The 18194-nt window shown below is 37.4% G+C and overlaps 1 protein-coding gene across 3 annotated transcripts in view; it reads left to right on the top strand.

The window, feature by feature from the left end:
• LOC150103955 (spectrin alpha chain-like) overlaps window positions 1-18194 on the top strand; it is an 850682-nt gene that overhangs the window by 73828 nt on the left and 758660 nt on the right. For all 3 annotated transcript variants that reach the window (XM_090397194.1, XM_090397195.1, XM_090397193.1), the window contains exon 4: window positions 10762-10902. In XM_090397194.1, the coding sequence (XP_090253320.1) occupies window positions 10762-10902 (141 nt within the window). The remainder of the gene's footprint in view (window positions 1-10761; window positions 10903-18194) is intronic.

Raw genomic sequence — 18194 nt, 5'->3', positions numbered from 1 at the left:
ACCTCTTACCTGCAAATGATTTTGGCACAGGAAAACAAAAAAAAAAACACATTCGAAATATAATGTTTCCGCAAATGTGTACCGACTGTGCCCACTCGATCATGGGGCCCGGGTGCATGTACCCATTGCACCCCTGAGATGGCTGGCCCTGGTTGGAATATATTCATGACTGTATTCCATCATGTTCATGGAGATGAAAAACCCGAGTTTCCGTGTGAAAAAAAACCCCCTACCTCCATATGAGACCGGCTAACTCAAACTCACCTTTAGTCGAAAGAGACCAGATAAAGGTTCTTCACGTCACTGATGGGGAATCGACCCCCACCCACACACAGAGTGTCTCAAAACAATGTATATACATACTTCAATAGCTGATAACTCACTTAATTTTTGTTATTTTTGCAGGTTTAACGGATTTGAAATAATGGCTGAAACCAGACTAAGTTTTGAGGAAAGAAAATTTATCCTAAAATGCAGAGCCTGTTCAGTGTTTTGAAACTTGGGGGGGGGGGATTGAGTGCTGTAGGCACCAGGGGGTGGAGCCCCCTAGTATGTATATATATATATATATATAGATAGATAGATAGATATAGATATTTTGATCATAGTGATATGTGAGTTATGCATTCACATTAGGAAATAGATTTTCTGGGCAGTTTACTGAATGTGTAGTGTTACTGATTACTGTTCCAGTTTAAATGCTTCCCTATTCAAGAACCAGGAAACTGAAGTTCTGGTTATTTCGGCTGGATAACTAGTAGATCCATTGGTGCACCCAGGGAGGGGGACAAGGGGCCCTGGCCCTCCCAAAAAAAGAAAAAGGGAAAAAGACTAGAAAATTTTCCAAAAATCTTATCCTAATTAAAATTTTTTTTTTTAAATTTTAATTATGTTGAGTTGTATCTTCTATTTCTATACTACTTATGAATTAGCAGTCACATAAGGTGGGAATACCCTCTGGCTCTCGGGAATCATGGCCGTTGCGAATGAAGTAGTGCTCAGGCAGTGCTTTGTTTGCCCGAGCCGAGCCAGAGATCACAGGTATCATGTATTGGCGATCACTGCAGATGCTCAGTCATAGGTCATATTCAATGCGTAATGTGTATTCTCAAATCGTCTACTCAACTCGCTCCCCCAAGATTAAACCACGAATGCTCGTATCCCCCCCCCCCCAAGATTAAACCATGAGTACTCGACCCCCCCCCCGATTAAATCTTGAGTACTCACCCCCCCTTTCAAGATTAAATCCTGAATGCACCACTGAGTAGATCACTATGTATATGTATATTATACGTCTTAATGCATTCTCACAGTTCTCAGTAGTATTTGTCAGAACTGTGGCATTACTTTTGTCAATTCTTGTTATGATGATAATGCTGTTATTGTGGTGCAAAGAACATAGCCCTTATAATTCTAAGAAGGGAGATATTCACTGGAAAAGATTTACCTTTGTATGGAAAGTGGGGCTCAAACTTTAAACAGATAAAGCCAATAATTTATTGGCTTTATCCGTGTGTAATTCTAGGATACCTTTTTTTATAATTTTTTTCCTGTACTTACAATGATTTCTAAGTATGTTATTTGATGTTGAGCTAAAGAAAAATCAGGACCTTTTGATAGTCAGTGGGGAATTGGTTAAATTTATGACCCATAGTTGAAGTTAATAATGCAGCAATGGTTAATTCATAATGACCTGGCTAAAATAAGATATTATCAATTATCTTGTTATTTTCAAGATATTATCAAGAACTTTAATTTGGGAATTATTCATAAAGAATCACTTTTGGCATTCCACTTATGTGAAATAATTGATTTAATGTTCTCATTCACTTTAATTTATCTCTTCTAAAAAAAATTCTAAATTCTGAACTGTCCTGGTGCTTTTGAAAGAAGATGATCTTTGTACCCAATTGAGGAAGATTTCAATCTTACAATCTCGGGGCCCTGAGATTTTAGCCTGTGTTTTGGTAAGGATCAGATTTTTCACTAGTTCAACTTTGCTTGATTTATCAAATGAGTTTCATCCTAGTAGATGAAAATCTGGACTTCATTATGAGAACATTGTCTTTCATATTCAGATGCATTAGTAGTAGAAGAAGGAGAATGGATATGATTGAAATGAATAAATGTCCATTATCTTCATTAAGTGTTCATGTCTCAGATTATTTTAGGAACTGACAGTGTACTGGGATGAGGTGCCGGTCTCATAGCTGATGGCAAGTTCGGGTATTTTATTATTATTATTATTATTATTATTATTATTATTATTATTATTAAAATCAGTCTGCTATGGAGTCAAAAGACTTATTACAGGAGGTCCACATTCTCATGGCCTCTTGTTCTACCCTTATCTCCCTCTATTCTATGAAAAATCTCCTCCACATTAATCTAGTAACAACCTCTCACCAACTTATTCATTTCAATCATATTCATTCTCCTTCTATTCACAATACTGCAGTTTTCATCCCTTCAGTCTGTTCTCATATTTCACATTTGATAGACCTGATACTGACTCAGTGAACTTTCTCTGTTCTCTCTCTCTCTCTCTCTAATATATCCACATCCTCTTGAAAATCAGGCAACCAAATCTGCATGTGTTAGTCATATGCAGCTTGATAAAGGTCTTATCAAGAGAACCATAACCTCTTTTGCTTCTATGCCAAGGTCCTTCTCATTATTGCCATAATCGGTTGTGATATTCTTACAACTTTAGCAATGCAGCCTTGAAACTTCAAATTTCTGTCTGCTGTCACTTCCAGATCTCACACCTCTTCCTTCAAAATTTCTTCATTAATTATATACTCTGCATCCCAGCCTTGCCTACCAAATTTCAAACTTTGCAACATTAAACTGATATCACCACTCATTTGTCCACTCACACAGTCTATTGAGATTTTTCCTGTAAGGCCACAACATCTGTAATGCTCCTCAATAGTTCTTCCCATCAGCTAACAACATATCCCAGTTAAGCTTGTCGTAATACCATTTTGCATGCAAGTTAAATATCAACGTGTAAAAATGTAATGTAGACATGTGTTAACACACGTAACACAATAATGGTCCCAAAACAGATCCTGCATCACTCCGGTAGTTAACCTTCCTCTTTTGAGATACTACTCCCCCCCCATATAAAACCTGTTGATATCTATCTCACAGCCAATTACCTATCCAACTCACTAGTCTCTTATCAAAGCACATCCATTTTAATTTAATTACCAGATTATCATGCGGCAGTCTATCCAAAGACATTCAAAAAATCCAAGGATACCACATTATATGCATTTTCCTTTATAGTACATGAGCAGAATGACGGAATATGAACTCTTCCTAACAAACCCCTGCTGACCATCATAGGAAATACTGCTATTATCAACCCAATTCTGAATCCATCCTTATACTTACTAACCTCTCTAACACCACCTTAACAACAGTTCCAAACACCTAAATTGTTCTATATTTGTTGCCTCTCCTCTCCCCTCCTTTGTGAAATGGAACGGTTATTCCCACTTTCTGCATCTTTGGGACTTGCTCTTTTGCAAGACTCGTGTTAAACAAATGTGCCAAGGGTGTCGTTAATTCCCTAGACATTCCTTTAAAACATGGTGATATATCGTCAAGTCCTACTACCTTATTAATATCAAGTTTACTTAATTCCTCATATATACCTCCTGCTCTCACCATCAGTTCCTCCATCATACCCTCTGTACTCCAGCTTCTCATGATGTTGCCTCCACAAGGATGAAATATGCTGATAAGCTTTTTATTGAACTCTTCAACTATAATCCTCTGCATCAGTTACCAGTCTACCATTGTCATCAACTAACATCATTCTTTTTTCTAGTTGCCAAATATCAAAGTAACTCATTGGGATTTTTCTTGGCTCGACTGGCTCATTTCTGCTCAGAGTGCACTTTTGCTGTCTTTATCAACCAAGTCACTTTCCTGGCCTGCTCTTTGTACTTTTCATGCAACTGATTATTACCAGCATTCATCTTCTGTTGTCCCTACAGTGCCCTCTTCTTTTTCTTCCAGATTTCATGCTTCATCCTTTCATTCATCCATTTTACTCCTACCTTGTTTAGCCTTTTCACCTTTGGAATACACTCATGTGTTTGGCTCTTGATCAATGCCAAAGCAGCATTTGTCTCCTTTCCACTCAACTCCTCCTATCATGCTATTGCTCTTATTTCATAATCACTAGCCCAATAGTTCCACATATATACTTTTTTTATGGAAGTTTTCATATGACTGGCAACAACTCAAGTGATCACTTCATGGTCACTCTTGCTAAATGGGGGAAAATTAAGCACTTCATACACAAGCACATCCTCTGATGATCGGACCAGATATAACTCTTGTAATTCTCTTATGCCCTCTGTTACATATGGCCTGTGATCATCATCATTCCTTAAAGAACTGAAGAAATTGATTTTCCTTATTCCATGATGCTATCTCTCCATTCCACTCAACATCATCATAATTAAAATCTCCCATAATGATCGCCCTTCTCTTGCCCTGTTGCCTGTATCTTTCTTTGTCTCCATCCTCAACATTTCCTGGCATTTAGCAGTTCCTAACTAAATATCTCGTCCTGTTAACCTTCATCTCACTTACACCATGCAGCTTCAATACCACTGCCACTATTTTCTCCTCATATCTCAAACTTGTGCAGACATAATTCCCACACTATCATCAATAGCACTCCCCCTCCCTTCTTGCACTTCTTATCTCCATGAAAAATATCATACCCTTTCATTTCTGTTCCTGTCAGGATGTCATTCTCATTCAAGTATGTTTCATTTATTACAACTAGTTTTGCACGAATTAACTTGATAATGCAAAAAAATTTATTCTCCTTATTTCTGATACTACTTTCATTTGTAAATAAACATAACAATTTATTCCTTGATCTACAACCAGTCCTACTCCTTCCACTCCTCATATGTGACTTCTTGTGTACTTCTGTCTTCTTACCTTTGCACTTTGTCCCATCTCTCTACACTCAACTATTCCTCATGCATCCCAGGCCATTCCATTCCTGTGCTGACCATCCTCCTATATACAGGGTGTTCGGGATAAATTTGACATATTTATAATTAATTATATTTTTCCATAAGTTACATGTATTAACACACACTTCTCTTCATTTAAAAGTTTGGACCCTTCTTCATTCATATACAAGATGTCAGAAAGGATGGATAGCTGGAACCCACCTGAATCATGGAAGAGAATAACTTGTATCATGATGATTCGTGCCCGCCATCAAAATAAGGATATTACGACTGCTGCCCAATGCTCCCTGAATACAGTAAAAACAATCAGGCATGAACTAGAGACTTGCAATGGTGACTACGAGGATGTAGCAAGAAGAAAGATCCCTAGCAGACGATCTGATTGCGTTCGTACAGCAGAATTCCTCGCAAATCTGCAGGAACAGGTGTTGAAGAACCCTGGCATTGGAATTTGGGCTTTGTTCGTGGAGTTGCTAACTGTAGTCAAGCCCTGGATAACAAGGGTAGCCAATGGTAGGCCGTATGTATGGCAGCAGGATTCGGCCCCTTGCCACACCTCTGGGAAAAGTCAAAATGGTTGTCTGAAAATTTCTACGACTTCACCAGTCCAAATGTTTGGCCTCCAAACTCCCCAGACCTTAACCCCATGGATTATTTTGTATGGGACGCAGTTGAAAAAGACACCAATCGCACTTCCAGTAATACAAAAGCCCAGTTAATGGATAAAATTAAAACAGTTTTTGCGGCCCTTCCCAGGGAGACTGTAGCATCAGCTTGTTCGAGGTTCCGAAGCAGAATTGAAGCTGTGAGCGATGCTAATGGTGGTTATTTTGAGTAAATCTTGTTGATAGTATTGTAATTAACTCTGCCTGTAATGTTTTTTTGTCAATTCATTAAATTTAATAGATACAAAGAAGATTTTCTTTTTCCTTACGAAACTGTCAAATTTATCCCGAACACCCTGTATATTCACTACTGCTTTCAAATAAATTAAAGATACCAAGAAATTATATATTTGGTTTTATCCTTTATTCCTTTATCCAAGTGTATGCAAACAAGTTTGTGCCTGAACTATTTTCAGGACTGGGGCAACTCGTATATAGAAGCTTATGACTTCACTTCACTTGCCTTAGTATCCCATAATGCAAAGCACATATCCTTACGAGTATGTATAATGCTATGCATTATGGGAAGGGTCACTACCCAGACCGGTTTCCCTGATTAAGTGCAGGGATTACTTCTCCAAAAACTCGCCAGATCACCCAACAATGAGCAACCTGAGTGATCATTTAACTCAGCGGTGGCTCTGTTCAGTGATAGGCTCCCCCTACCAGCAAGCAAAACCACTCATATTCCAGGGAAACGCATCAGCCAAGGAAGCCCTAATACAAGCCACCCCAATGAACCCAAATCCTTGGATGCTCAAAAGTTCCATAAGGCAAAAAGTTTAAGAGAGCAAAAACTCTGCTCCCCTGGAATCAAACCACTAACCGGTTTTGACCTTTATTGAGGTCTCATCAGTGGGAGCCAGACCCAGAGGTGATACCAAGGTTGAAGTAAAGCAGAAGTCATATTTTCATATACAAGCTACCAAAAGGTACCACACCTTATTATTAAAATACTCTGGATTAGAGATAGTTATTGGAAGTTATACTATACTATAAATTAAACTTGGTTATACTATAAATTAAAGATAGCAAGAAATTATATATTTGGTTTAATCCTTTATCCAAGTGTAAGCAAACAAGTTTGTGCCTGAACTATTTTAAGGGCTGGGGCATATAATTATATATATACTCGTAAGGATATGTGTTTTGCATTATGTTATATTATTATGTTTTGTTATATTTGCATTATACTAAGGCAAGTGAAGTGAAGTCATATGCTTCTATATACGAGTTGCCCAGTCCTGAAAATAGTTCAGGCGCAGCTTATTTGCTTATACTTGGATAAAGGATTAACAAACCAAATATATAATTTCTTGGTATTTTTAATTTATAATATAACTAAGTGGAAAAACTTCCTACTGCTTTCAAAATTCACTCTCCTTACACTGTCCCCCTGTCCTTCTCCCTCACCCCATACCCATTTTCCTGTCCAACTTGCATTCCTTTTCTCACAATTCTCATCTCTCACTATCATTTCCATTCACAATCACTTTGGTCTCACCTGTCCACTCTCTTGTTCATTTATATCATTTGACTTCAGTTGATATCTTACTTCCTTCCAGCAACAGCAGCCTTTCCAAATGACTCATGCCAAAACCATTCAAATGCAGTCCATCACTCCTATAAAGTTCCATTCATCTCTGAAACTCACTCCACACATTTGCAAACTGCACAGCTTTCCCTTCATACATTTCCACTAACATTCTTTTAGTGTCTTTGCTCTCCACTTCAGCTCATCATTGTCATGTCTGGGCAACACATTCATCACTCTTCCTACTACGCTTATCTTCCCCCCCCCCCATAACTCTTGATATCCATCCTCACATTCTCCCTATGTCCAGCTAAATTATTTGTTCCTACTAACTCCCTCACACACTTACTTCGCATATCCAGAGCATCAAACATTCTGTTTATTGTTCCTCCTTGTAAACAGACATTGTGCATCCTCTCATCCACTACACACCTTTTATAATATGCTCTCTGTACAATGCTACTCTTTTTCTCCCCCTTATCTTTTATTGTATTATTTCTCCCTCTGTTTTAGTATTTACTGTATGCTTGATCTTATTATGTATATCTCTCATCTCTCATCTCATTTCTCATCTTAATCATTTCATTCTTTAATTCTTGCATTCCAGCAATTGTGGTCTCTTTTATAATGAAATTGTTTTCACTTGTGCTCATCAGCTATAAGAAACCTTGACTGATGGAGCACAAGAGGTATTATCTGCAGTGAGACTCAGTTCTGTTTCCACACTTTTGCCTACTTTTGCTTTTTCATCTCATTTCATTTCATTTTATCTTATTTTCATATTCACAATCATATTCTCTGTACTCATATTCTCTCGAGTGAATATACCATACTCAGTTTTCTACCTGTCCCTGACTTTCGTCTTTTGTCTAAAATTTTTCACTTTTTCTTATTGACTTTCATTCAAATCACTACAGTCCATTAAATATACTGTCTATAAAGTCTCTCTCTCTCTCTCTCTTTCTCTCACTTGTTCAATCTCTTAGTAAACAGATCTACTACATTGATTCATCCATCCATCCATACATACATACATACTACACTCCCAACTCACACACTCTATTACACACATTTCTCTATAAACTTCCTAACAACCTTAATAATTACTAAGCATTCAGTCTCAATATCACTAATAAATACATTTTTGGTGAAATGCATACAATTTTTAGAAAATGAACTTTAGTCTCTCTCTCTTTCTCCCTATCCCATTAGGATTATACATTGAACTGATGAACGCATACTCTTTAACCAACTTCTTAAAAAATGTGCACACCTGTATTATACAGTATGCGGCGATCTGGTCAGATCTGATCTTGATATTTAATTTTACCATAGTTCAACTTATATCCTTAATCAGAGGAGGTGTTTGCTTGTTTCAGATTTCAGTATTGCTTTGTCACAGTAAAATGAACCTGCACTCATTACATATGTGTGACATTGTGCAGCTGCATCTTCAGACAATGATGAAAATTGAAATCACACAGTCCTCCCATTGTGCACCAAAAAAGCACTATCACTTTAAAAGCACATGCAAACACATGGGCACAGAACCAGATATCATGCTAAATGGTAGCCATACATCTATCTGCTCATTCTTCATGGTAGTGCAATGACATATAGTTGAGTTTCATTGTAATATGACAGCACATATACACATCATATAATGTGATAACATAATCCTTGTATGTCTACATGCTTTTCAGAGTATTGGCTTTGAACTGAAGACAGCTCAGCTATATTGCTGACTTTTTATGAACAAAATATATTTTTCATAAGAAGGTGGTGGGTGGTGGAACAATATAGATATGATTTTGATAATCAACACTTGAAGAGTTGTGTTAAAATCACCTACTTGCATATCATGCGTGCGTGTGTTTAATTAATTATATGAGTCTCTGTGCAGAGCTGAAAAAATGCTAGGATATGTCCTTCAACTGGAAAAGACCTATATTCAATTCTTGCCATGAAAAGAGTAATCTTAATATGGGCTTTTCAACTGAAGGTGAGTTAGCTGGTCTCATATGGATACAGCAGGATTTTTTCTTTTATAAAATCAGGTTTTTCCTACTTCAAAGCTGGGAAATGAACCAGAAAACACATGGAATTAATTATTATTATTATTATTATTATTAGCATCCGACCTCCTTGGAGTCAGAGACTCATCGTGGATGTACGTGCTGTTGCACACAATGCTTATCCAATCGTGCCTTACAGTGGTTCAATGTGTCTACAACCACAACACACTCAGGCGATGCATTCCACTCACCAACCACTCCATTCAAAGAACCTACTGCTCCTCCTCCTCTGTTCATACCCTCCTTATACAGTTTCCAGCAATGGCCTCTTGTTCTACTCCCCTCTCCCATTTTATGAAAAAAATCTCTTCCATGTTGACCCGATAACAACCTCTGACTAGTTTATATGTCTCAATCATATCCCTTCCCCTCTTCATATTCACGAGACTCTGCAACTTGCATTCTCTCAGTCTGTCCTCATACTCCACATTCCAAAGACTACTGACTACCTTTGTGAATCTTCTCTGGACCCTTTAAAACATTTCCTCATCATCATGAAAACCTGGCAACCAGATCTGTGCACAATAATCCAGAGGTCTGATCAAGACCTTATACAGTGGCATCATAACCTCTTTATTTCTACATGTCAGGGTCCTCCGCATCATTCCCATTATACGATGTGATGTCTTTTGCAACTTGTGCAATGTGGCCTCTGCATTTCAGGTCCTTGTCCACCACCACCACTCCCACATCTTTCATTTCCTCTGCTTCCTTTAAAGTTTCCTCACCACTTTGTTTACCTTATTGTTGCCTACCAAATTTCAAAACTTTACACTTTGCAACTGAACTGATAGTTCCACCTACCTGCCCATTCATGCAATCTGTTCAAGTCCTCCTGCAACATTAATATACAAATTGAACAACAATGGTCCCAAAACTGAGCTCAGTGGAAAGTCTTATGGGATACCACATCCTCCCCCCCCCCCATACACAACTTTCTGATACCTATTTGACTGCCGGTCACTGATCCAACTCACAAGTCTGTTATCCAATCCCATCTGTTTCAATTTATTTAATAACTTGTCATGTGGGAACCTATCAAAAGCTTTTGCAAAATCCATGTGCACCACTGTATATGCATCTCCCCTATCCAAGGTATTTGTCACCTTGTTATATATATTACATAAGTAAGTTAGTAAAACATGATCTCCCCTTAACAAACCATGCTGATAACCAAAAAGAATACTGTGTAGAAATGATGCAGCACAGATGTTTGATTATGATGTATTGATTGTCCTGGGCTTCCTGGAAATGTTCATGTAATAATAATGATATACATATAAATAGTTGATAGGGGTTGTAAAAAATTAATTATTAAATTGTTAAGGAGATGTATTTACATTTTTAATTAATAAAAATTTAAGATATGGAATTTCCAATCATTCATTTTATTATCTTTTAAATTCTTTTTGAATACATGCATGAGCAGTTTATAAATTCAGAATATATGAATTTTAAATATTTTAATTTATTAGCAACGTTTAGAAGAACTGCATCGTCTTTGGGAATTACTTTTAATGAAACTTGCAGAAAAGGGTTTAAAACTTCAACAAGCCCTTGTTCTAGTGCAGTTTTTGAGACAGTGTGATGAAGTAATGTTCTGGATTAATGACAAGGTATGTATCAATTATCTCTAAATTTGATATATATATATATATATAATTTTTATTTTCATTTTATTTTTATTTTTATTTATTTTTTCCTTCAAGTCAAAGTTTGTCCTTAACAGATTAGTTCTTTTGAATTTCCATTGTTACTTGAATGTTTTAATTTTTAATTTCATTCATAATAAATTTTTTATGTATATTGTGATAAAGTAACATACAATTAACAAGATCATTTTAACATGTGCTTAGAAATCTGTATATATTTGTATTTTTTATGTGAATTTCACCCACAAAAGGTTGCAAGTCTGTTGTACATTTCATACCTACATGAGCTTAAGAGTTAAATTATCCAGTAAACATGCTCTGGAGGTAGACATGATACCTTTTAAAGGCAATTTAAGCTTCTTCCATTAAGCAGGGTAGTGATCTCATACCTGATGACAAAAATCATCCACTGTGTAAGGACTTCCACACATATCCATGCCTCAGTGGAATTTGAACCCATAACTAGTTTCCAAACAAGTTGCAGGTTAAAACAGGAGCTATATTAACCATGCCACACATATGAAAGTGAAAGTGCAATTCTTTATTTCTAAAAATTATCTACATACAGTTCATTAAATATTTAACACAGATGAAAATAATTTTCAAATTGGTATTTCTTCCCCAGAAATGTGAGTATTTTTACCTGACATATTCTCTGGAACATTGTTGAAGATAATGTTTCAGGGGCGCTAGTGGGTCAAGCGCTACGAGCGTGTTTTGAAGAGCTCCTGATTCAGATAAGTTTTACTAGGAATAATTAAGTATATATGCGTAATTGTTTAAGTAAGAGCGGCTGTAAACGTTGTACGCTACCGATATTATTAGTGTGGGGTTTTTTTCTTGCTTAAACTAAATACGAAAACGTTAATATTAGACCTAGTAACCTGCAGAGGAAAAAAAAAAAAAATGGCGGCGGCATTGTCATTCCATGATTTTAATTTGGATTTCAGTCGGTTCGTTAAGTGTGAGGTCTGTTATATGTATTCCTTGGACTACATAAATGATTTGTGGATGTTTAGTGCGGATGGAAGAAGGGTGTGTGTGAAATGTGACCTGAACGAGGAATTGATGAATGCGAATATGAAGTTGATGACAGAAAGTGCTAGTACCGATTGTGTCGTGAGTGCACGTTTGAAAGAGAAGGATGGCGAGAAAGATAGGCAAAAAAATGTTAAAAAAATCAGGAAAAAAGAAAAAGAGCGATTTGACAACCGTAACGGATGTTAAAAGGGACGAAAGTGAGGCGAAAAGAAACGAAATTGAGAGAACGAATGAAAGTAGAAATGGCGTGGTGCAGAAATCGCAAGTAAAAAAAATCGAAAGAATGAATGATAGCGAAAAAAGAATGACTGATGGCGAAAGTTGGACGCATGTTGGAACGAAAGTACTGAACCAAAGAAAGATGAATGACAGTAAAAGTGAGAAGAATGATAGCGAAAGTTGGATGCATGTTAGTCCAAAAGTACGGAAACAAAGAAAGATATGTGAGAGTGAAAGTGAGAAGAATGATAGTGAAAGTTGGACGAATGTTCGACCGAAAGTACAGAAACAAAGAAGGATGAATGAGAGGGAAAGTGAGAAGAGGGGGTCGTGAGTTAGAAAGTTAGAAAGATTTAATGATAGAGTGAATGTGTCGCGAGGTTCAGAAGGTGAATTGGATTGGATGAAGCAAGAAATGAAATGGATGCGGAATGAAATTAAGAGAATTCAGGTCAAAACTATTAAAATAAATCATGAAGGCATGAAAGAGATAATAAAAGATGAGCGAGTGGCGTTGTATGTCGACTCCATTATTAAAGGTGTGCTAGAGGATAAAATGCACAAGGTATGTTTTCCAGGCGGTAAAATGAGTAGATTGATTGAGGCATTGAATATGAGGCGGGAACGAGCAAAAGAGTTAATTGTATTAATTGGTACGAATGATTTGAGAGAGAACAAAGAGCATGTCAAAATGAATGTCAGGAGACTGCTTGGAAAGATAAAGGAGAATAGTGTGACAGGAAGGGTGGTCAATGTGTTGCCTAGGTATGATTGTGGTGAAATGAGGCGGAGAGCAAGGATTATGAATGATATTCTGGCTGAAATGTGTGAGGAGATGGGAGTACAGTTTGTTAATGTGTGGAATGAGTTTGAGGGACGAAATGAGCTGTATGGGAGTGATGGACTGCATTTGAGTGGTTATGGTGTGAGTCGCTTGGTGAGACTGCTGCTGGAAGGTAGAGAAGTGAATAGAGAGAATGAATCAGATCGAGAAGGGAGTGATGTGGAAGAGCAGGAGAGTAAGACAGGAGAGATTGAAGGAGTGGAAATGAATGTGGAAGTGAGTGGTATGAGTATAGAAAATGAGAGAATGGGTGTGCAAGAGGAGCAGGGAAACGGCGAGGCTCAGGGTGGACAGGGATACACAGCGTGAGAAAGGTGGATGCTCCAAGAGGAGGTGAGAGAATGTGTAGGCAGGAAAGTAATGGGATGATCAGGGATCAAAAGGAAACAGATGGAATTGCAAAGGGTTCTAAAATGAAGAAGCAGAAAGGGAAATGGCCCCAGTCCAGCATGGAGAGATCACCTCGAGTGAGTGGTATCAGTGGAACTAGCTGTAGATCCAGAAATGAGTTGTTGTGTTTGTATACCAATGCTAGAAGTATAAGAAACAAGGCGGATGAAATGGTTGCACTAATTGCGTCTGTGCACCCAGAGATTGTCGGAATAAGTGAGACATGGTTAGATAAGGATGACATCCTGACAGGAATAGAGATGGAAAGGTATGATGTGTTTCGTGAGGATAGAAGGGGTAAAAAGGGAGGGGGAGTGCTATTGATGATAGAGAAAGAGTTATGTCCATACAAGTTAGAGATGCAAGAGGGAAATGGGGCCAGTGGTTTTGAGGCAGTATGGTGTGAGATAGAGGTGAATAGAATCAAATACTTGGTGGGATGTTGTTATAGAGCTGGTAATGTGGATGGTGGTGATAGTGAAATGTATAGTCAAATAAGCCAAGCAAATAAGAAAAGGGTGATCATTATGGGTGATTTTAATTATGGCAATGTAGACTGGAATGAAGAGATAGCAACTGGAAGTAAAGAAAATGAGTTTCTTGAGTTTTTGAGGGATAACTACCTCAGACAGTATGTAACAGAGGGCACAAGAGGATTAAGGGTCTTGGATTTGGTCATCTCATCGGAGGATGTAATTATCAATGAGGTATCAAATCATCCACCAATTGGTGAAAGTGACCATGAGGTGATTACTTGGGTGGTTGCCAGCAGTGCAAGGACCCCTGTGAAAAAAGGGTATATGTGGAACTACAAGGGGGTGATTATGAAGAGCTCAGGAGACAGCTTGCAGGTGTAGCATGGAATGAGGTGTTAGCTGGAAAAGAGATCAATGCAGCTTGGGTCATTTTCAAAAAATATTTAGTGGATGCAATGTCTAAATGTATACCACGGGTGAGAAGGTTAAATAAGTTAGGTGTGAGATGGATGAATAAACAGATTAAGCATGCAATACAGAGAAAAAGGGCATTGTGGAGGCAGCATAAGAGAAGTGGAAGTAACCAATTTCATGAGTTCTACAAAGACCAGGCAAGGAGAGTGACTTGGTTGGTGAGAGTAGCTAAAGAGAGGTATGAACAGCAGTTAGCTAATGAAGCTAAAAAGAATCCTAGGGAGTTCTTTCGATATGTAGCCAGCAAAAGAAAGAATGATTATGGAAGGATGACATTGATTGGAGGAAATGGTATAAAGACAGCTGTTGCAGAATGTGTGGTGGAGATACTTAATGAGCAGTTCATAAAGATCTTTCAATCTTGTGAATGTGACTTCATGGAGAGATTAAGAGCAGTTGATGATGGGGAGGAGAGACTGACTGTATGTGAGCAAGAGGTGTTTGGGGAGTTGAGTAAACTAGATGTAAATAAGGCTGTGGGACTTGATAATATATCACTGCGTATTCTGAAGGAATGTGCCAGAGAGTTGACACCTGCCTTGACATATTTTTTTAATACGAGTCTTGCACTTGGTCAAGTCCCTAAAGAGTGGAAGGAGGGCAAGATTGTGCCATTTCATAAAGGAGGTGATCGAACTCAAGCATCAAACTATAGGCCTATCTGTGTGTCAGGTGTTGTGGTTAAGTTGTTGGAGAAGCTTGTGAGAACTAGGATCCAGAGTTGGGTTGACAACAATTGTATAATCTTTGATGGACAGCATGGATTTGCTAAAGGGAGGTCATGTTTTAGTAATCTACTTACTTATTACAATAAAGTGACTGCTTCCTTGGACAGAGGAGAAGGATACACAGTAATATACTTGGATTTTGCAAAAGCTTTTGATAGAGTACCTAATGATAAGTTGACAGTCAAACTAGAGCAGATGAGGTTGGATATTAGATTAGTGCATTGGATTGGAGACTGGCTATCTGATAGGTATCAACAAGTTGTGTATGGGGGTGCAATATCCAAGAAAAGGAAAGTCACTAGTGGAGTGCCTCAGGGATCTGTTTTAGGGCCATTACTATTTACCTTGTATATTAATGATATTGGCGAAGATTTGGATGGAGATATTCAGTTGTTTGCAGATGATGCAAAGTTAGGACGAACCATAAAGAGTAGTGAAGATGTTGTGGCCTTGCAAGAAGACTTGAATAAATTGAGTGATTGGGCAATCAAATGGGGATGTGAGTTCAATGTTGCAAAATGTAAGGTTTTAAAATTTGGAAAACAAAGATGGGATGCAGAATTTATGCTTGGTGAGAATATATTGTTGGAAGTAGAGGAAATAAGAGATCTGGGAGTGATAGTGGATGAGGATCTAAAATTTAGGGGACACATTGCCAAAATTGTGAAGACAACACAAAGACTTCTGGGAATGATGAGGAGGACACTGACGTGTAGAAGTAGGGAGATTCTTGTTCCATTGTATAAGGCTTTGATTAGGCCACACATGGACTATTGTGCCCAGATTTGGTCACTGGGTTTTCAGAAGGATGAAGAGATGTTGGAAAGGGTCCAAAGGCGACTGACTAAGGTAGTTTCTGACCTCTGGAATGTCGAGTATGAGGAAAGATTGAAAAGATGTAATTTGCAGAGTCTAGTGGAGAGAAGGAAGAGGGGACATATGATAGAGACCTACAAGTTGGTAAGGGGTTGTTATAGGATCAATGGTGGAGAAGTTCTACAGAGAATAGTGGGAGATCAGGGGAGAACCAGAGGTCATACCTGGAAACTGTATAAAGAGGGTGTGAGTAGGGGAGTGAGAAGCAGGTTTTTTTCGTGCAGAGTTGCGAATGATTGGAATGCCTTGCCTGAGAGTGTGGTGTCTGCAAGGAGTTTAAATGTGTTTAAGACCCGGTATGATGAGATGTGTGTGAGATAAAAGAACCTCCTAGATGAGTCTTTGACTCCATGAGGTCTTGTTTAATAATAATAATTATAATAATAATAATAATAATGCATAGGACTTTATTCATTAGAACCACCATTCTTTTATCTCTGCTGGTCAAAGTCCTTCTTAGAATTATAATAATCCACTGATTTATTTTTACGAACATGTCCATTAACTTCTAAATTTTTATCAACTATTACACCAAGATCCCTTGCATTCTCCATTTTTTCTCTAGTATAGTTCTACCAGTAGAGTAGGCAGCTTCCCATTGGAAGATCCCAAATTTCAAGACTTTATAAATGAATTGAAACAAATGAATCAAATGAAATCAAATGAAACAGAATTGGATATTAGTTTAATTGCATTAAACTAATATCCAATTCATTTACCCATTTAAATCCTTCTGAAGGTTACCACCACATTGGCACTATTACTAATAATTATTCGAAGCTTCCCATCATCTTGAAACAACTGAATATTTTCCTGTAATCTAGTGACAAGATATAAAAGTTAAACAGCACTGAACCCTATAGAACCCAGCTTGTGACCATCCTTTTCATTGATTATTCTTGCCTGTACACAACTGTCTGATATCTACGAGCCTGCCACTTTCCATTCCATTCTAATTTACTGACCTAATATCCAATATGTTGCTACTTAAATATCAACTTATCATGTGGCATCTTATCAGATGTCTTTTCAAAAAAAAAAAAAAAAAAAAAAAAAAAAAAAAAAAAAAAAGAAGCAGTATATGCTTTCCCCTCATCAGTCACTCTTTTCACTTTATTATAAAAAGGCCAGCAGATTTCTGAAATAGAGCACCCCTTAACAATTTCATTCTGACCTACACAGATATATTATCATCTGCCCAGTTTTTAATATGATCTCCCACTAATATATTCAAAATCTTTACAACCAGAGAATGAATACAAATACAGTTTGATGCCTATCTACCACCATCATTATGCAATGGCACTTTAATCTTATCCTCTTTCCACTCCTTGGGATACTTTCCCAGTAACAAGACATCATTGAATAGCTAGGTGAAATGGAGCTGTCACACATTCTCTTAAAACAGGTAATGAAATCCTATCCAGTTCCACTGTATTAACTTCCAGAGTATTTATTATTTGAACTATGTTCTCCTCATGCATTTCTAAACTTTTAATCCTTTCCTTCTCCAAAGGAACAAAAATTGATTTTATGGGATGAAATGCCCCACTAACATGATCAGTAAGCAGCTCCAGTAGGTCACCTACATCGGTCACACAACCCCATTTTTATCTGACATGGCCATTTATCCACAGTAGATACAGAATAAAAGAATTCCTTAGGATTTTCCTAGGACTGTAAATATAATCTGTCATATTCCATTTTTGTCATCCCTACTATACCATTCACTTTTCTTGCTTTTACCTTATATTCCTGATGCAACTGATCATTGTCTCTTTCTTTATACTTTTACCATAACCTTTTTTTCATCTGCAGTTTTCGATTTCATTAATCATCCACTTTACAACTGTGTTACCTTTTCACTTGAGGAATACAATTTTTGCCATTGCTGCCAATAAAATATTTCTTCACTATCACCCATGCACTGTATATTATTATTATTATTATTATTATTATTATTATTATTATTATTATTATTATTATTATCAACATTTGACCTCCATGGAGTTAGAGACTCATTGTGGGAAGTACTCACTATTGCATACAATACTCATCCAACCGCGTCTTAAACTGATTCAATGTGTCCACATCCACAACACACTCAGGCAATGTATTCCACTCACCAACCACTCTCCATGCAAAGAAATTACTTCTCACTCCTTTGCTCAAACCCTCCTTATACAGTTTCCAGCAATGGCCTCTAGT

The sequence above is a fragment of the Typopeltis vanoorti genome, chromosome 8 (assembly GCF_054136105.1).
Source record: "Typopeltis vanoorti isolate ZY-2024b chromosome 8, IOZ_Tvanoo_1.0, whole genome shotgun sequence".
Taxonomy (NCBI): domain Eukaryota; kingdom Metazoa; phylum Arthropoda; class Arachnida; order Uropygi; family Thelyphonidae; genus Typopeltis; species Typopeltis vanoorti.
This window is presented reverse-complemented; position numbering and strand designations above follow the sequence as displayed.